We start from the raw sequence: 21,539 nt of genomic DNA on the forward strand, positions 1-21,539 counted from the left end.
ATATAGACCTCTGTATTACATTATCTGTCAAGTTTTACATTATCTTTTTTTTTTTTTTAAAAAGACCCACCTGAAAATGTAATGAATCTCCAATAATGTAATAAGGTATTACATTATCGGTAAAAATGTTATTACAATATCAGTCAGAATATTTTATTACATTATTGGTCAAGTTATTACATTATTGGCTTTTATTACATTTTCGATTGAGTTAAGTGCAAATTTGAGTACATTTTCAGGCGTTATTACATTTTCAGTAAATTATTACATTATTGGGTGCTACAAGGAGCAACTTGGTTCAAATTCTGCAGGTCCTGGTGCACCTAAATAATTTTTCATATTCAAACACTTTCACTCGCATATACAAACAAAATGCTGACAGTGTGGAGCCCAGTTGTTATAAAGGAGAGCTGCACTACAACACTAGCAGGGAGAGCTGCACAAAATACTGTAGCACCCAGTAAAAACAGATCCATATTTGATCAGGTTTAGCCGGTGCAATCCATGAAAATATGCCCGGATCAGGCTGATACTAATCCTTATGATTGACACTACATGAAGCACGGTCAGTGTACCTTTATCAATGACTCAAGGGAGCTGCGGTTGTAAAACCATGTTTGAAAAAGAAAACAGAAAAACAAGAAAAGTTACTTTGTGAAATAGATACTAAACTAGATGAGAAACTTGTCTGAAAGTGGAAAAAGTGGAATCTGCAGTGCCTACAAATCATAGTGACTGGCAACTATGTATTTGACATATTCTACACTCTCACTGCCAGACTACATCTATCTCAGACCACATTTGCTCTGTTCCAGCACAGAGGACACACACACACACACATACCTCTGGCCATCTGTCTTGACCAATGATTGACAGCTAAACTAATTACAAGAATTTTCCCAGCCAATACAAGATTAATTAGGAGTGGGAAGATTCTTGCTGTAACTTAGACAATTAGCCAGGGATTCCTTTTCACCTGTCACCATGCCCATGTAAATCCATTTGACTTCAGCCAACTCTGTCCTGCCCTTGCACACTACTAATGATGGCCTCTGAGGATGTGAAGTAGCCCTTATCCCCTGGGAACACACAGCTTGACTCGACACTTTTGGGCCTCTGCTCAGTGAGTACTGCGAGTCTGGGGTTTATCTCAAGACAGCTACCTGGTGCTCCACGTATAAATGGGCAAAGTGTGAGTGACAGAAAAGGAGAGACAGAGAAAGTCAAATAAGGAAGGGATTAATTGCTCTAGATAACTCCGCAGAAATGCTGTTGTTACTCTACAACGTTTCTGATTTGTAAATGTGTTCATATTTTGATGTGAATGTTAGTATGTAGCTGCTGCTGCATGGATAATTGGCCCTAATGATTCCCCTATGCATTTCTTCCTTTAAATTAGACTAGGGTGGGTAGCAAATTAGTGTTTTTTTTTCTAGTGTCTTTCTAGTGCCTTTAGTTAAGTTTAGACAACATAAACAACAAAACTATGACTAGTCTGGACTTGTCTGACTAAACATATACGTAGTGAACACTTTAAGGAATTTCAAATTTAAGAAAATGATTTTTTTTTTTTGTTTTACAGAGGACTAATAGAGAGCCTCAAGTTGTTTTTTGCATAACATCATGGTGTCACAGTATCACCTTTTACCTTTTGGCTACAAAATTCATTATTTCAACTTATTAGATATTTACAGGAGTTCTGGCAAAAAAACATGCTTTGTGAGGCCACAGTGACCTTGACCATTGACCAAAATCTAATCAGCTCAGTGCTAACATCAACTGGATGTTAGCACTGAGCCGAGCTGAATGACAACTTGTAGAAAGTGATTGGTTGCATTGCCAAGAGGGCCACATTACAAGCGTTGCGGGAATTACATTCTGTCATCAACGTTAGTGCTGTATTTCGAAGGAAAAGCCAATACAGAAAAAATGCTGTATGGTTGAAAAGAAAATTAAATTTCAGGAAAAATGGATCAACTCTGACTTTGTCAGAGCTCAGGGGACTTAAAAAGTGACCTGTGTAATATGTAAACAGGGGAATTCTGTGCTCAAAGAACTCCGAATGTTGAATGCCATTATAAGACGATCACAAAAACAAAGTTCATGGGTTTTCCTTTGCAGCCCTCAATCATATACAGGTTCCCTAAATTGGTACTCAGTCATCAAAATTTTGTGAACCTCTCATTTACATGGTCAAAAGGTCAAAAAAAAAAAAAAAAACCTACCAAACTGTTAATAATTTCATTTGAACTACTGTGTTCAAAGCTGGTTAACTGTTTGCTCTGCAGACAGAGCAGTGCTTAGGGTGGTCAAAGCTCAGTCTGATCATCAATAAATTATTGAGCACTAGTGAATTGTATTAATCTGTTTCATATGTTTCTAGTGTGCCAATTACTTGAACAGTAATAGCTGAAAAAAGACTAGCCCAGAAATGGGGCAAGGCTCACTACTATTATACCACACTTAACACAGATAAACCATTGCTATCAACCCCAAAAAGTAGTTCTGAGAGTGACAGAAATAAGAAGGCAGCTCATTAACAGCTGTACTCTTGTCTTCAAAAGTTCCTTATTTCACACCACTGACAACCAGCTTATTTTTTTAAATCTGCTAATAGATGTAACCTGTGGAACACCAAAGTAGTCCTCTAGTTATTAAGAAGACGTCTGACAAGAGAGAGTGGGAACGGGGAGACAACAAGGTGCCAGCTGAACGTACAGCAGCTGTCATGGATGAAACCATTTTAATCTGGGAAAAGTAGCATAGGGGGGGTGGACTAATGATGAGAAGTTTGGCGAGGAAACTTAAGGAGGAAGACACTGCAGTGTAGCGCATGACTTGGTTGAGAGTGGGAGGATACAGTACAACAAAGAGAGCAGAGGTAGTTTTTCATCAGACTTTTCTATAAAGACTTGGGAATACTGTAAAAATACTGTCAAAATCTATGAAAAACTACAATGACATTTGTGAGTGATGGAGTGTGTTTGAGCGAGTTTCGCGGAGAAGGGATGACATTTTCTCTCATACAAACAAGTGTGATTGAATTTTGTGGGTTTATATTCTATTAGAATGAGCAGCAGCCTGCACTGAGAAAATCTTTCAGTTAAGGAGGGACTTTTTAACAAGTAGTTGTTAAATGTGAGTTGTCATGCTAGACTATTGAAAACATTAGTTTTGTAAAATTGGTGGCTTACTGTTGGTAAGCATTGCTTAAAAAAAAAAAAAAAAAAAAAAAAGTAGCCCTTGAAAAGCATGCACTGTGGCTGAAGTTAAAAGTGACTGTTTCAGCTGCATTAGCATGAGCCCATACTAAAGCTGCAGCTGCTGAACTGGCAATATTAATACATACCTGCCTACTGATACACTCCAAGTCTTTGTTTGTGTAGGTGGTCAGTGACATAACTCAAATTTAAATGTCAAGTTCTGAAAGAAAAAACCCATCTCTTTGAGCAGATGCAACTATAACTAACAGTATCTTGACTTTTTTCCTCTTAGAGGACAAAGAAATCTATCAACCTCAGTCTGTCTCATCTTCTAAGACAAAGAGCTATTCAGACAGCAGTCATTACACGCCATGCTTTACAATATCACTTGCTTCCAAGCTGATATTTGAAATCTTAGGCAACAGGTCCACTTGGCCTGATAAGAGAGGCATTTTGGAGCTACATCTATTGAGAACTGTCTCAGAAACAGAGTAAGTTTTGTCAGTCTGTGTTTGTTTGGCTTTTACTATGGACAAACAAAACTCTGATAGGAAAACTTGTTCTGATGAAGAGGGCATTTTCATAAAAAAAAAAAACAGCTCTATGTTATCTTCTAACCTCCCTTGACTGACTGCATGTTAAATTGCCTGGTCAAGCAATGGAAATTTCTGTTAATATGCAGTGTGCTGTCAAAGTGGCTGTAGTTTTGATGGACTACGTGGACAGCCACATAATAAGCAGTGAAATAATCCTTCAAATGTACTACTATACATAAAATTTCACATGTTTTTATTACAAAGGGGTTACATCCAAATATGTATTGGGTTGCCTTTTGGAGATTTGCACTCCACTGAATGTACTCCTGTAGTTTATCATTTTCTTACTGACAAAATGATATCAGTGTGCTTTCCTATTCTGTTGGGCTTTGTTAATTTACCAAAAGCCCGGTGACCCTGTGTGGATAGACGGTTAAGTCATCTTTTAAGGATCTGTCTAGTATATCTTATGTTCTGGACAAGAAATTCCGACTGTACTGAAGTTTATTTCTTTTTTTTCCCATTATGTACGTCTCAGGAGAGCCACTGCTGTAGACACACTGCTGTAATATGTGTGATAATGGCTGTCACTTCTTCAGCCTCATTCTTTTCTCATCTCCCACCTCTACTCTCCCTCTGTATCTCTGCTGCTTTGCCCTTTGTTCCAGCAATCATTTTGCTCTTTATAGTCAAATGAAATTGAAAGCTTGGTGTAAGAGGATGCACTTCGTTTTACAGAATGCAGTTGCAGCACATACAAACATACCAGTTCAGTCAGACAACTCACATCTTTCAAATTCTTGTCACATTTGTCAAAGCAAAGCATATTGGAAGCTTCAATTGACAACCACCTTTTTACAATTAAATAACATCAAAATCACTCTTCTTCATACAGATCTACTTATACATTTGTCTATGTGAAAAGGCACAAACATGGAGACAAAAAACTGCATATTTACTATTTTTACTGTTTTGGTGGAACTGTAACACATAAATATGCACATCCAACTATGAAACATGCTGACATAAATATGCAGTTATGCAATTTTCATTCAGTTCATATGTAAAGCTATTAAAGTCTCTAAAGACTCTTTTGAGACTCAGCATCTCACAGTTGGTTAAGAAAAATGGAGACTTAACTGCTTCCATGGTGAGGACACTTCCTTGCAGTCATCATCGATACAAAACATCCTTTCCCTTTTTTGCTCCAAGCCAGCGTAATTGATCTGACACACTCCTGCATGTGCTGTACACAATCACTGTGTGAAACAATTAATTGGTTGCCTCGACAGCACAGAGTAAGCTAATTAGCCCTAGTGGATATCATTGCCTCTATTCCTGGCTGTGTTCTTCCCTTCGGAGACTAAACACATGGTCCTCACTGAGGGCCTGTGGTTGAGGAAACAACACCGCACATGCACAGGCCTTTACCACTGAACTTCTTCTGAGCAAGCTGAGCCAACAAGCTTCTTGTTTTTCTCATGAATAAGAGATTAAATAGTTCTTATAAATATAAGAGTAAATGAGCAAACATACACTGTGAGCATGGCGTAGCTGGCAGTTTCAGGGCACCGTTGAGCTGAGTTTTCACATATCAGCAAACTCTGAGCCCAACTTTGGATACAAACTTCTTTCTTTATGTTCTGACACCTTAAGCTGTAAAGCCTGAGGATCTACAATATGGTATCATACGTGTGAATTCTTTGCTATTAGATTAGGCAGAGAATGTTTTAGCCTATTAACTACAAACTGTGGATGTCATTGTTGCTTTCCAGTCATTTTAATGTGGTATGACTTGACAACAGTTTGAGATAATCCATTACAGTTGGTATAATTATCATGCTGAACATCTTCTGTGCCCTATGTTTATCATAAGATGAGTGACTGATTTACTGTGAACTCAAATTCAAAACACATTAAACACAATTGTCACATTTAAACAGGTGCTTATATACCATGGACCCATTACAGACCCTACAGAGTTGCTCAGCAATAGGGTATTACAGGCTATTACAAATTCACTGAAGGGGTGAGACAAGAACTAGAGGGACTTCAACATAAGTAGTAAAGCCAGCTGTTAAAGGAGAGGCTATTAGAGGCTTGCTGTGAAGCAACATTTGAACAGTTCCTTTTTCTACACACTACTTGGAGATAATCCTGTTTCTGCATGTGTACTAAGTCAGAAATCTGTGTAATACTAGTCTTACATAACTGCGTAATATGGTGAAAAAAAAAAATCATTGCAAGTATTTTGACAGATGCTGTGATTGCAACATGAGTCACGATTAATATGAATGACCAATTTGCATCACAATTTTATTTTTAACTGAAAAAAAAAAAGATAAAATCATGATGATGTGGACTGTACTGAACAAAAATGTTTTATTTTGTCTGGAAAACAAGATTTGCAAGCCAGGGCTTCTCTGCAGCCCTGCAGTACTTCATTATAATGCTGTTTTGTTACACGTTTTTCATTATTAGCCCATTTGGATATCGCACTTGGCCATATTTCAATTTTGATAGTATTTTGATTAACTGTGCAGCATTATTTTTTAAAAGTGTATTAAGTTAGTCAGTTTAAATATTACATAATGCTTTTCACTTAAAAGACAGAACAACAAAAAACAAAGCTTGACTTTTTACTTGACCTTTATGTTGCATACCCTATCAGTCCTAATATTTATGTCATAGTTTCCAATGTCGTGTTTTTTTTCCATGTAGCTCTCCAATATACTAAAGAACAGAGTAATGTAATTTTCCATTACATCTTTTTATGTACAAACATTAGCAAAAATTGGACAGGTTATGCAATATTGAGTTGTTAAAGTTTATTTATTCATTCTGATTTCTGAATGAATAGTGAATATTTTTGATTTGGAAGATTTTATTGTGAGGATGTTTAAGTTGGTTTTCTTTTTCTAGATATTATTTTAGTAATATTGTTTGGACAGTGTGGTATGTAGCTGTATGGACCTGACTCATATGAATGTATGATGTCCTGTACTGTAAGCCCATGTGGGTTGGGCATAGTTGAATGTTTGACACAACAATAAAAATTTAATTCGTTCATTCATGATACAATAGTACACTGTTCCTCAGTCTTGGGAACTCAACACCAGATGATGAGGTCTCTATGGTCTTGAATGTCATGGACAGTAAATATATAGACAGAAGACCCCTTTGATAGGTTTAGTGAGATCGATGAGAACAGAGGGAGACCTGAGAATCTGTGAAAATCTCCACAAGTTGACTTTATACTGTCGTCAATTTACTGGAAACCAGTGGCCGTGTTTAAACTTTTTATAGTAGTGAAACATAAATGCAGATGATTTTCAATTTGTGAAAAAACCTGCAGCACAGTCAGAGGCAGATATGTGGAGAATATTATGATAATCAGGATATATTACTTACACATTAAGTGGTTGCCAGGCAGGCCACTGCGCTTTCATTTTGATGACTGTCAGGACGTCATCACCCTACAAAAAAAAGGGGGACAGACAAAAGACACAAAAAACTCAATCTCCACAATTTCAGGCCCCTAAATTAATCAGCACTTCACTCTCGAACCATCGCGATTCACAGGTGAATGATTAAAATGATAAATGGGAGACTTTTTCCATTTCCACTATAAGCTATGGTCAATGCATAAAGATGGTACGACTAGTCAAAAGAGCCAAAACACAACTTCAGATAGAGAAGAAAAGTGCTGTCTACAGAACAAAGATTAATTCAAATTGGAAAGGACAAAATGTTAAATGGAGTCACGACACAGAAGGTTCAAAAGAGCCTGTGTTCTCAACAAAATATGAGAAAAGACCTTGCAACAAAATCCTTACATAAGTCCAAATTATGTCTAGAATGTAAAGGAAGGCTGAAACAAGACCGGAATGAAAGAAATGCATTACATTTCTGCCTGAATACTCAGAGAAAATTCAAAATGCCTTTTCTGACAAACTATGCCGAGTAATTTTAACTTCAAGAAGATACAAGTCTTTCTAGGTACTAGCGTAGATATTCTCTGGGGGACACGGGTAGGTGGCCTCAGTTACAAGGCAGCAGGCCTTTCACAGACAATAAAGCGTAACTTGCAAACAATGAGAAATGAGGAATATATGAGGGAAAATAACTCAATTTGATAGATGTTGCTGGGATTCGTGTGTGCAATGTTCAATCTGCAACAAGTGTGCCTCTTTGCAAAGTTTTTATTTTTAACTGCTTTTTTTAACAGTTGAAAGAATTTCATGAATTATCATAGTTTACCAAATAATAATGTCACACCGTTGAGCTTTTTCTTTAGTACTTTATCTCTAGTCTCTAGCGAATGCATGGATTAGAAAATCCTCTTTACACTGTGGCTGCAATTGAGATTTTATTCAGTAAATAACATAATGCTCTTCAAGTTTCTGCATCAACCCTGTATGAGTTGCAAGACAGACCTCAAAACTTGTGATGTCACAAATCATGCTCCCACACGGAGCAGCAAAGAACAACTTATGGATGCATTTTGGGGTGACATTATTTAGTTAGTTGAATAATAGAAGGCCTAAAGAAGTATTTCATACGTGTTAGATTTGTGCTTGATGTTCTGTTTGCCCCACAGTTCTTAAAAAATAAATAAAATTGAGCAAAATCTCACTCTCTCTTGCCAGTGGACTTCAGGTCACCATAAAGTGAAAACAAGCTCCATAAAATGGAGTGCAATATCATGAAATCCAATAAAATACCACAAGACAACCTGAACATGAACATCATATCCTGCCCGGGTGAGTTATCAATCAGACTTGAAACCCTCCAGTCAAAATCCCACTGCTTCCCTCAAAAGCTATTAGAAAACATTGTCAAAATGTTCTATTCAGACAATGCTAAACAGATAATTAGGGAAGGAAATTAACTACTTTTCAGTCAAATTACTACCTCTCATTAAAAAAAAACAAAACGTGTAAGTATGTTCATAATGTGTTTAATTATTGGAATGATGCCAGTAACCCAACTTCCTGTATAACTTTTGTTCCAGAAACCAAAATGACAGCCCAACCCTCATCTCTTGCTCTGTGTTAATGAATTTCACTGCAGCAAATCTGACAGGCTGATAATAAGCACAGCAGACTAATCCTATTTTAGATTCAAGGATGTAACTCATGGGCTGAGCCTGTGCTTTGGATTCAAATATTATATACTCATGCTTTTTTGTTTCCACCATCTGACACAATATAGCATTTTTACTGAGGCTTTACACTTTCAAGCAAACATTTCATCATATTTTACATCATATTTTATGAAGCGCTTACAAATTTACCATGAAGAGCAGTTAAGTATGAGAAGGAAAAAAAAAAGGTCAAGGTGCTACTTTTGGTTCAGAATCTCAGGGAAATTTGAATAGAAAAAAAAATGTTTGGTTTGTTCCTCTGCACAAAGAAACATATTTATGTTTTATAAAGAAACGCCTGTTAGGTGTAGTTTGTATTATAAGAGCTAAAACAGGAATGCAGCTTCTGATGTGACTGCAGGTAAATACACAGAGAGCGAGAAAAAGCTTGCTCATTTTGTTTTTAACAGATCATCTGTCTCTTAAATGTGATCTGGGACAGAGGTTTTCAACATCCAATTTCCCTGGCTGCAGGTGAAAAGAAAGGAGCTTGGAGCTTACGGGTCTGATGAGGCCTGGAGCTCGCGAATATTGCTGTGGGACCTTTAGAGATACAGATATCTCACTACTGGCAACATCCAAGACAGTGACAAGGATCACTAGTGAGCAAGCCAAAAAAGACCTTCGCCCACAATTTAGTCTTTTGGCAGCCATTTGCAGAACAAATTGAACTGTCAAGTTGCGACTCATAACTGCTGAAAAGGACACATTTCATGTTCTGCACCTGCAACCCCAGAAACATCAGATTTTTCTTCCCCTTTATCTCTCATTTTTGTCCTTGAACATCCCATAATAATTATCCCCAAACGGCCATATGGCCTATTTGAATCAGGTTAGCCTTCTAAAATTGTGTACATTTAGTATGATTCAGCTCTGAGTGTAACAAAAGGTGAGAAACCTGCATTTCTCCACTATGAAGAGATAATAAAATATCAAAGTGGAGGTCAGTGTGTGGATTTTAAAATTGTTCAGCTTTGGACCTCTCTGATATGTGCTTCTTTTGAGGGGAGGACTCTTCCCCCTCCCTAAAGCGCTATGCTGGCTAGGGCACCACTTTTAATAGAGATCAGAGGAGTTGATATGATTGGATGTAATTGATGCCAGCTTCACAAGTTGTCAGCCGGCACACTGTGCGCCCTGGTCATGAAAATACCACAAGAGCACTGCAAAATATAGCCCAAAGGCGAGACAGCAACACACATTAAAGTCAAAATTTAAAACCTCGATGATATAATTTGTTACTATAATGAAGATGTGTCATATTTTCCTAAATAACACAGACTTCTCTTTGCTTTCAAAAGTAGAGCATCATATTTCAGACTATCATGCTCGTTAGCTACATCACTCAACCTCTAAAAAGTTGTCAGATACATACATCAACTGTTCTACAGTCTTTCAAAAAAAAAACAAAACTATGATTCAGTGTTTAATTTAAATATATTATGTGTATCCATGCAACAAACTGAAAAGCACACTTACTACACATTAAACCCCTTCTCCTTTGATTACTGGAATCACCAATGAACCAGTCACCTCCTGCTCTTGCACCTCTTCTACATACACACACTGTGTGTGAGGCAGTGTATACTTCTGTATCTCCTGCCAGACCTCAGCAGGGTGAACAGACTGTGGTTGTAGAGTTTTCCTGTTCTGGATCATGTACATCCCATGCCAGTTCAAGATGTTTCCAGTCAAGATACTTTTTATTGCTCATCTATAAGAGTGAACAAGAATTAAGCACAGGAACAGGCTTACAGGCTTTTCTGAGTCTTCTTGACCACCGTGGAGATATGTGATGTCCATCATGATTGTTGGAACCTTGGTGCGAAACAGTAAAACAACCCGCATTTCCACCAGTTTTGAGCACAACCGTTGCAATCAAGGTTGTCAACAGAGGGCTTTGTACAGTGCATAAGAACCTGTGGAAAATGCCATGCCTTTGGTTGCCAAGGAAAACCTGCTAATTTTTGGTTCCAGCTGGAAACCAAGTTTTTAGGTTCCAAATATTTTTGGTTGAAATGCTCAGAGCAGTTCAAAATTAGGTGCTTGAACTAGATGTTGATTCCTAGACACCTAAACTGTTCATCTACTGCACCTCAGCTCCACTGATGTAGACAGGGCTGTGTGTATTTCCCTCCTTTTTCTGAAAATGAGTAATCAGTTCCTTGGTTTTGCAGACATTGAGCAGTATGTTGTTTTCTGTGCACCCCTCTTCAAGACTGTTGATTTCCTCCCGAAGCACGAAAGAGCTCAACACACTGCCCTGGTGGGCTCCGGTGTTGATCATGCCAGTCTGAACTGTCTGGAGTCTGAGAGTCCAATCTCAATTGTGTCCAGTGTGGTACTTAATCCCAGAGTGGTAAGACTGGCAATCAGCTTCATAGGGGAGACTGTGTTAAATGCTGAGCTGAAATCAACAAGGTGAGAGCAGAGTGGAGGGCAGTGTAGATGGCATCCTTATTGTATCTATGGATATTACCAGGACTGAAGGTTCTGTTCGGACTTTTAGCCCAAGCGACTCCACTGGTGACACAGTTAAGACAGTTTATGGCGCTCGCTATGGAGGAGGACACCAGCTAAATACCCCAAGAATATGCAAGCAAACAAACTCATCTGCTTGTAAACCCTGGACACTGGACAATCCAGTCAAGCTCAATGTTTCAAATGATTTTTAGTAGTAGTTTTAGCAGCCATTAACTCTTTGATCTATGGTATCCTGCTCTGCATTTAAACTAATATTGGCATTATTCTAATAATTGCCTATAATGATTATTTTTAGGACTACACATCATAAAACTACTTCTCATACTAGGAAGGCTGTCCCTCCTTCGTTATACTTTATGGACTTTCATGAGAACATTTACATCAATAGACTGTCTCATATTTTTAACTTCCCCCAACTCATTACACCACTGAGCTAAATGTTCCCCTACATGTGGGTAAAACATGGTACACAGTAGAATCTCACTCTTGGCTCTCCTTCCCTTCCCTTAATTGAGTCTTCAGTCTATGTAGAAAGTCTCTGTAGGATCAATATAGAGGATGTGATCCAATATTTCCCATCATTACTTACTAATTACCAGAAACCCATCACTTAGTAACTCCCTCGACATTTTGATGGAATAGATACATTCTATAATTAATTTGCAGACTTGTCAGTACAGTCCGCGAGCTAGGCTGTAGCCAGAGGCTCATCTGCCCCTCGGTACAGTGGTATTCATTTTTTATTTCCTTAATTGACAGTTGGTGGTGAAGATGGATTTGTAGCATTAAACACACAACTTTTAGAAATGCTTTAATCTAGTAGTTTGATCACTTAACAGCTGCATCACATGTTACACAGTTGCACACAAGCAAAATAAAACTTCTGATATATTTGGTTCAGACTCACTAAGTTTGTCTTCGAGGGCAATTTGTGTTCGGAATTAACTTCTAGCTTTTTGCACCTATGTTGCTTGACCTGAGTGCTCAAGTTTTTATCTTAGTCACTGAAAAAATCATGCGAATCAGGAGCATTACACAAGCAAATAGCCTACTTCATCACGAAAACCACAGCTTGCAAACTTCAGCTAGAATATCAATCTATCCGAGTCAGGGACCTTAACACCCTAATGGACTGCTTTTGACACTGATATGAATTGCTCTCCACACAACACAAATCCTCAGACATCCCTCTATCTTTTTTTGCATAGTTTTTGGAGAAAACAACTATGACTTTTCACATTTGCATGAGAATAAAATGGCTTTAAAAAGCCTTTAACAAAATTTAAAAAAAACAAAAACAAAGAACAGCCTTGTTTTTGCTTACCAACAGTGCATTTGAATTTTTACTGATAAACTACTACATGAACTGTTGTGCTTTTGGTATATAAAGGGGCATATAATTCTTAAAATAAATATGAAATATTAACTCTTTCCCCACCAGCATCCTTTTAAAAAGTTGCTAGCCAGTGCCAGCATTTTTAACAAAATTCACAGATTTCACTGAACACCCACAGAACATTCGGTTCTATCAATGTGTTAACATGGAATAAATCAAAAAGAAAGAACAGATCTTCGAGTTTCAGACACAAAAACCTTTTTTGTTCTAGCATTCATTCTTTTTTAATAAGCACTTGAATGTTGGTTGGTTGCATCAAAAAATCCACTTTTCAGACAAAATAACTGAAAATGGCGTTTTTGTTAAAGAAACATTTTTAAGAAGAATATCATCTTCACATTCACGTTTTGACTTTTGTTTTTTATCACTTCAAATTACATGTGCGACATCACTGTCATCTGTGTGGTTAATGTTAGGTCTATGTGTGTCCTGCCCCCCACCCAAAACACTATCTGAGAGGCCTGAGGACGAGAACGCTCTCTGCCACAGCTGCAGCACGAGTCCCAGGGGCTGTGGCGTAAGCAGCCTTGCTGTGTCCCAGCTGCTCTGTTGGGGTCCAGGAGCTGTGGTGTGAGCAGCCTCGCTCTGTGCCTGGGCTCTGTGGCCGGGTTGTGACGCTCTCTGACCCGCAGATCTGTTGCTGAGCACCAATGTTTTCACGCTAGACAACATCATCTTTTTTGATAGATGATCTATCACAGCATCCCCTACCGCCTAGCAGTGAAAACAGCAATTGATGGATGGAGAAGAGTTGTGTCTTAAATGACATAGCTCATCAATGGCGGGGAAAGAGTTAAAACTTATCTAAATTGCAGATTTTAGTTCACCATTAAACTGGTGCAATTCATGGTGAAAACAGATACTTTGCTAGAATCTGAGCTTTGCTTTCCTATACTCTGTGATAGTTTGACTTGCACAAAGGTTTGAATCTGTATCTTCCTGAGAATTAGTAGAAATTAAAATTGCAAACTTCAAAAACACAATTCTAATATTTGCTGTTTATCTCTCAAGTATGCAAATGTAAACCTTTCTGCTTTTGGACTCTAGAGAGAAAGCAGCAATCTTTTGCTGAATCCATCCATTAGAGACAAATATTGCAGCATGCTGCCATAAATAAACTCACTTTCACCGCTTCACACAACTTTCCTGTTAAGTTTAATGAGTGGTAGCACAGAGATTTATTGGCTTAATGACAAAATGTGCAACAGATCATTACCTTAGCACAGAATCCCAAGACTCTGAATACATCTCTCAATTAACAAGCATAAATGTGCATGCATCTGTTCATTCAGTTAGACCATTAGTATGCCAGACTAAAATGTCAAATTATGTTGACTGATTTCACTGACAGCAAGAGAAAAAGAAAGAAGGAACTTCCCGCCTGCTTTTTAAAGAGTGACAAAGAGCATCCCATAATGACATGCAGACATTTTAGAGAAAAGTGTCAGGCTTCTGAATAAGAAGTTCACAGTCATCTTCTATATTATTTACAAAAGCATTTGTTCCCAATAGCAGTAGGCTGTAATGGGTGTACATTAGAGGTACAGGTATTGTATTCTTCTTAATAAAGTATGTAAGTAAGTAAGTAAGTAAGTATTATATATGATCATTTTCCACATACACCAACCTTTGAGCTAGGGCTGTGATGATAACTGCAATGCCACAATACCATGGCCATGTGATGCCTACCACAGGGTTGAGCTCATTACTGTCATCAACCCAAATTTTATTTTGAAAGGTCAAACAAAATGTTACTTTGTACAGTACGTTTGAGATCAGTGCTGTCACACATGACAACACGGCGTCTGACTGGTTGACAGACTCAACCAAAGGCATCATGGGATTGCCAGTGGGTGACTAACAGTGTGCTCACAACAACCGGTTTAGAATGAAAAATAGATAATTATTATTACTGGTTTATTTAATTACATCTTCAAAAACGACACTGCAGTTCACCGGGTTTTGTTGCTTTTGCACCACAGAAAGAAAAAATTCATACTTCACAGTTTTTAGTTTGTAAGATCAAACTGCTTTAGACCATCCTAACTGTAACTGTTTTTAGGTTTTTTTGTAACTTATAGTAGAAGACACCTCATTTTCCTGTCCAGTGCGCTGCAATATGAAAAAAAAACTGCAAAAGGTGCTAAAGTTGCAAACAACTGCATGTCTCATCTTCTCTACATTTCAAAACCACAAAGGGTGGTGCAGTACAGAATAATTAGTTCCTGGAGCTGAAAATGACTGACTATTATTTATTTAGGTTTTTTTTTATTACTCCTTTTTCATCTTTTGTACTAACAATCCTCATCCCAGATTTGTTAAATTGTTTTGATTAGTGTATTTTACTGTTTGCTTAAAGATTGTACTGTTGTTTTATTACCTTTTGGCTCACTGGGGCCACTGTACTTTGCCATTTTCAGAAGAGTAACAGAAGAATCTACTGGTTAGCTGTTAATTGGACAACTTACACCACTAAATAAGATCTTTCCACTGAAAGAATTATTTTTAAATCCACTCCTTACTGTTCCTTGTGTGTATTTCATTGGCAGGCAGAGAGGAATACAATTTCAAAGCATACGTGTAAGTAGACCTCCTGGTTCTCAAGTGGAGCACATTTCCACTAATGACAGGGACGTTCTAAAGATGAACCCTATTAGCAAAGTTAAGATTTCCCCTGCTTCTCCTGCCCAACACATACTGTAGTTAGCTTTTCAGCGAGCAAGTCATTTCCTTCCACTAATTTAATATTGAGCAAAAGTAAATCTATAATTCTGTTGAATCCTGTATGATTGTAGCTAAGGGACAAGTAATTACAACGGGCTCAAGAAGTTTCTTTTTTAGTTTATAACTTAAGTACAGCAAGACATTAGTTCATAAACTCACATACTGCCTCTCACTGCTTTCACCTTTCAGTGTTCCATTTTCAGTGGGTTTTTTTTCCATTTTAATTGACCTATTCAACAATTATTACTGTTTACACTGATTATGCTTCATGACCCTGAGTCATGTCAAGCTTCTTTAAAACCTGGCAGGCAAAAATAATGTCAGTTTATTGCAATCTTGAATAGGTGCCTTTAAGAAATATGGGCTTTCATCACTTGCGCAACTCCACAAAGATCAATGTACACTGATGCATTAAAGCTGATCTCTTTTTCTCTTTTGCCTTTTCCTCTGAGCACTCTGATGTTACCTTTGACCACATTTCTACAGTCAGTCAGATTTGGACTTTCAAGATAAGCTAAAACAAACACCTGACTTTTTTGAACATTTAAACTTTTTTTTAGTCTGTCAAATGAAAATCACCATTACTTTTACAATTTCAATAAACATACCCAACAAGAATACAAATCTGCTTTTGTAATCATTCATACTATATTGATGCATCATGTTGTGCATCACAATCCCTGTGTCATTAATCACTGTCAGACCACAGCAGCCAGACACATCTGCCCAACTGGACAAACACTGTGGCTCGCATCACAGTACAAAGAGTGACTTATTAAAATATTCCATACAATAATACCACATCTGCTCCAAGTCAATTATCTCACCATTGTCCAGCGAAGCACAGGCACATTTATCAACGTCAGGCTAGTAATTCAGTCTTTATAGGTTTTTTTAATCCAAAAGAAGTGCTCTCATGAACTGGGTGTTCAGTGGCAGCAAATTTACAGACCATTCTTTTTAATAATTGATAACCTCAACTTCACACCATGTGGCCGAGAAATATGCCACAATGAATTATGACCAAGTTGTTGTAAAATCTTTCATACTACTGATGAACATTTCTAAGTTGTAAGCAACATGATGCTTAGTGGCCATGTCAGAGGACGTCAGCACGTTTATGACTTACAGCGGTAACATTAAACAAGTTTATGACTCAACAGAGTTTTATAAAATTGGTTATGTTTGTTGTTTTAACGGATACTGAAAATATCTGTAAAAACTTTACTTCAGAGGATCTGTTAACTGTAGGTCTGATCAACAAATGAACCATAATCAAACCATTATTTTCTCCTTAAACTGTATCATGAATAATATTATAGTCAGGGAGAGGAGGAAAGTCTCTTGTTTTTCAGCAATAAACGCATTTTAATTGTTTAGTATCATCCCTATTGAGTCACATGTGAGGCTGAAAATCCCCCTGCATTGGGTAGAAACTATACTTTGATGTGAGATATATTCATAATAACATTTATTCCCACTTTTCCTAACATATTAAGGCTTCTGAATTATTTCTAAGCCATTCTAATCACAACTCAGATTATTTAATAATGAATGCACAGAGTATCAATGCATCCAGACGGAAAAAAGAAAACAAAAAACACCACACTGTTGGAAGTAGAGACGGTGCATTCAGCATCATTCAGTATAAATAAATGGTTAATATAAAAAAAATTTTAAAAAAAGCAAATAGATGTCTCCGTTTTTTTTTTTTCTTAAATTGTGTTTTTGTGTATTCCAAGAAATATTAATCAAAGAGGTGTTTTTCTTTTATTTTTATAAATCATGTTTTTATATTGAGCAATCAATGGAATCTCAAAGAAAAAACAGTTGATAAAATAATTCAAAAGTTTCAATCAAACTGGTGTGGGTTTAATCATTTTGGTGTTTATCTGTTGCTGGGCCCCCTGAAGAGCTCCTCGCAGTGTTGAAAAGAACTGCTGTATGGCTGCTTGCAGTATTCCTAAGAACTGCGCATCCGATCAACTTCACACTCGACACAGAACTTCCTAATGTCTTCAGCAGTATATCTGCAAGTGTGAATTCAATCGAATAAACAGTTTTCAAGATATGCAAAGGACAATCATCCACACATACAAACATACTTATAGAGAGACAGAGATTCCTTTCTTTGTAGATAGATGCTGCTACAGCAGCACCTACTTGCAAAATGGCACCAAGTTGCCATCATACATAATATCTACACATGCTCACCCAATGTGGTTGCAGTAGCACAAAGCCTTCAGAAGCGATGACATGTTTTGTAATATAAGCCCTGCCCACAGCATTTGAGAAAACTTTGAGGGTCAGCCATAACAAAACTGTATGTATGTATGTATGTAAAAAAAGCTAAGTTGAAAAAACCAAACCAAAGTTAGTGATGATTGCTTAAAATTGGTTGGTTGGTTAGTTAAAGTTGGTGGAGTAGTGACAAAACATATTCCATTCAAAATGGCATAAAATCGATGTAGGCGCAAATGGGCATGTCTGATATGGATAGATTTGTCTGGACCCCCAAAATGCGGGAAAAAAATCTGGGAGTCTCTGGGAGTTCAGAAGTTACAGGCTAAAATGTTAAGTCCTTTGTTACAGTGCCACCATCTGGCCAAACTGCACCAAAGTCAATATTGCATAGCCTTTGGTCCCCAGCAATACATCCACCAAGTGTGATGTAGATTAGATGAATGCTTCTCCAGATATACAAAGGACATACATACATACAGACAAGCAGAGATTCCTTCCTTTATAGTTAGATACAAACTCCGAATCATCAAAAGCCACGGTGAGCTGTTAAAGGTGACTGACAGCTGATCCAGCTGCGCCTCCGTCATCAGATACCAATATTGTTTTAGATGACATCTCGTTTTTCTAAAAGTTTGTTTCCTCGAATCTTCTCCTCTTAGATTTCCAGTAGGAGGAACTAAGTTGCTAGAGGAAGACACATGTGAGGGAAATGTAAATTTAAGGGAATTACAATCTACCCTATGAGTAATTGTTTTCTAGATTACATTCAATCTTTTTGTGCCATTTTGACACTTGCTTATTCACAGCTCAAACTTTCTAAACTGGAACGACTGTAATGAAACTAGGTTTGTTTGTGAGCAAGAACACAGTGTCACTAAGCCCACAGATTGTGATCCAGTAGTCTTGCTGTATCTTTGCGAGACACGCTACTAGCCGACTGTGAGTTATGATTGCTACTCCTATAATGCCTCTCAAGGCATTTTTGTTTCCATCCCAACTCCAAGTTGTTTTACTTCTTAATTTTTTGCTGGAGGATGCTTTTCTTCTGATTTTATCTTCAAGACTGCAGAAATCAATACCTGGTTCTCAAGTATGCAGACTGCAAGGACACTGATTTGATTTTGTTCTTGACCTGTTAAACAGCAACAGTGTATGCTGGAAGTGAGCCTATAGTCAGAGGCCTCTGAACCCCAGAGGCCAAGTCTATCCTGGTGGGGTGGAATAGCCCTGTCGCAGTCTCACACACTGAGGATATCAGGCATGAAATTGGCTCAAGGCAAGCTGAGGGTGTAGTCTTTAAATACTGCCCTAGTAGTATCCTGAGTCGTGTGCCGTTCTCATATTGGCACAGAAAACCGTAGCAACCCTTAAGTCTTTTCTTCAGCCTCTCAGGCAATACCTTGCTCCACAGTGATGAAGGATTTATTACAGGACACATTTTAGTGTAATTACTTTTACTCCTTCTGCATCTTTCTTGTATGACTCTCCTGTTTAATTTATTTATGAGTAACTGATCTTGTTAATGATGAAACTCTCTGTGACATACTCAGTCAGTTTGCCCAGTCTGTGTTTAGCAAAGTATTTCCTCATATTTTGAATTACTCCTTTAAATAATCATGAATATGCTGTACGAATATTTATTGACTTATCTAAAGCTTTTGACACTGTCAGTTATTGCATTTTACTTCAAAAATTATCGCACTATGATAGGGCTGCACAATATGGTAAAAAAAAAATCCTTTGCGATTGCAGTATGATTCATGATTAGTGGAACTGTTAATTTTTGCATCACAATTTTCATTTTCACTGAATAATGATGATAATAAAATCATGATGATGTGACATTTGTTGGGGTCTGTTCCAAACAATTATGTTTTCTTACTTCAGAAGAAAATGATTTGTAGGCCAAAGCATCTCTGCTGTACTACAGTACTTCATTATAGTCCTTTTTTGTCACATATATGAAATTCTTTAAAAAATGTAGCCTGTGATTTGGATATTACACTTGGCAATGTTTCAATAATAATTTGACTAATTGCACAGTACTACAATATGTTTTTACCTGAATCACTTATAAATGGTTTTACAATTATATTCATAATCATCAACAGTTTGTTACAATAATCGATATCTGATAGGGCTACATGCAGGGTCCCACAGGGATTTATTTTGGGACAACTCCTGTTACTTGTTTAGATTTTTAACTTGGCTGCAACATTATCCTGCTTGTTCCCAGTACTTTTTTTTTTTTTTACCATTAATACAAATTATTTCTCTCCCATATTAATTTGTCTGTATTTACGACGAAAGCTAACACTGATTCAGTAAATATTTCAAAATTTTAGCATATTTACATAAAATAATACAAATATTTTAGATCCAGTTGTTGTCCCAATCAGTCAGGTCTCATCCACAAGTTTCCTTGGAGTCCTGATTGAGGAAACTCTCAGCTGGAAGAGTCATATTCAGTTTGTTTGCAATATAATGTCCAAGTCCATTGGCATCATCTGCATATTTCAAAATTTCATTCATCATAAGTGTTTATTAACTCTTTATTATAGCTTAATTCATCCATACCATACCATACCATTAAGCTTTATATTTTGCCAAAAAAAAAGCCTGTCTTCAGTCAGCTCAATATTCAATGAGTTTTTAATGTAAATAAATACCTAACTTGTGTCTTTATTTGCAAAAATGTACATCAATGTCCCACAGACTTTTTAAAATTAAAATGGCATCAAAGTGTAGAGTACTTTAATTGTCTTCCCAAATGGTGCAATATCACAGGACAAATTACTGTGATTGCTTGTGAATGCAATGTTGTTTGGCAGTCACCCCTCAGGTGGCAGATTTCAGAGCCTAGACCACCAAAAATAAACTGTGAGGAAACACAGATACACGTGTTGTTGTCTCTGGCGCAGGTGCTGTATGGAAAAAAAAAAGGCTGAGTAGCTGGGGAATGTATTCTTGTCTGTCTGCATGTAAACTAATATGCATGTACACATTTCCATATGTGTGACTGGTGTCTGTGTGCATGTTGATTTGTGCTGCATCTGAGCCTTTTATTGACAGGGTGGCATGATTACGTGCCTGCTCCTGCATTAATTGGCTTTCAAATGCTGATCTGGTCATACACTGTAAGTGATTCTGAACATCTGTGCATGTCAATGTTTGCACACGTGTGTTTGTATGAACAGTACGGACACCTGCGCAAAGCACTGTGTGTGTGCAGCATCAGTTACTGCCGTGGATCACAGAAGGCTGATGGCTGCTGTCAGCCAAATGGGCTCATCTCAACCACATTTTCAAGGTGATTCTTTAAGAACAGTTATAATAATTTGTTGGTTTATAATCATTTTAGTGTTTTGAGTTCATTCTGTTTTCATGTTTGTAAAATTTAAGCACAAGATCACACAAAGTAGGAATAGTTATTGCCGTTACTGGAGGATCTCACCTCAAACCAGACACTAATTTAACAACAAACATGTTTTATATTATTATGTGATTTACCAGTTTATCAGGTAAATTTGTTAACTTAATCTAAATTGCCCTGCAATAAATCATATCTTTGTTGAATTCATACTGTTCAGATTTAGTTGACACCATTTCAGAGATGTCAGCTTACATCATTTGGTTTTGTCCATCAAATTTAAACAGCAGAAAGAATGATAAAAACACCTGTACATCATGAAGACTGGACAACTGCAACATGCTGTTGGCTAACGATAAGATAATCCATGCTCAAAATGAGAATAAAGTATACACCATTTAAAGCAGACACAGCAATGGTTCTCCCCATTGAGCAG

The 21,539-nt window shown here is 37.3% G+C and overlaps 1 protein-coding gene across 1 annotated transcript in view; it reads right to left on the bottom strand.

The window, feature by feature from the left end:
* spon1a (spondin 1a) overlaps positions 1-21,539 on the bottom strand; it is a 102,612-nt gene that overhangs the window by 27,558 nt on the left and 53,515 nt on the right. The window contains exon 7 of the mRNA XM_084718307.1: positions 7,151-7,215. Within this exon, the coding sequence (XP_084574433.1) occupies positions 7,151-7,215 (65 nt within the window). The remainder of the gene's footprint in view (positions 1-7,150; positions 7,216-21,539) is intronic.

Source organism: Lutjanus erythropterus, chromosome 1 (genome assembly GCF_056507025.1).
Source record: "Lutjanus erythropterus isolate fLutEry1 chromosome 1, fLutEry1.hap2, whole genome shotgun sequence".
Taxonomy (NCBI): Eukaryota; Metazoa; Chordata; class Actinopteri; order Lutjaniformes; family Lutjanidae; genus Lutjanus; species Lutjanus erythropterus.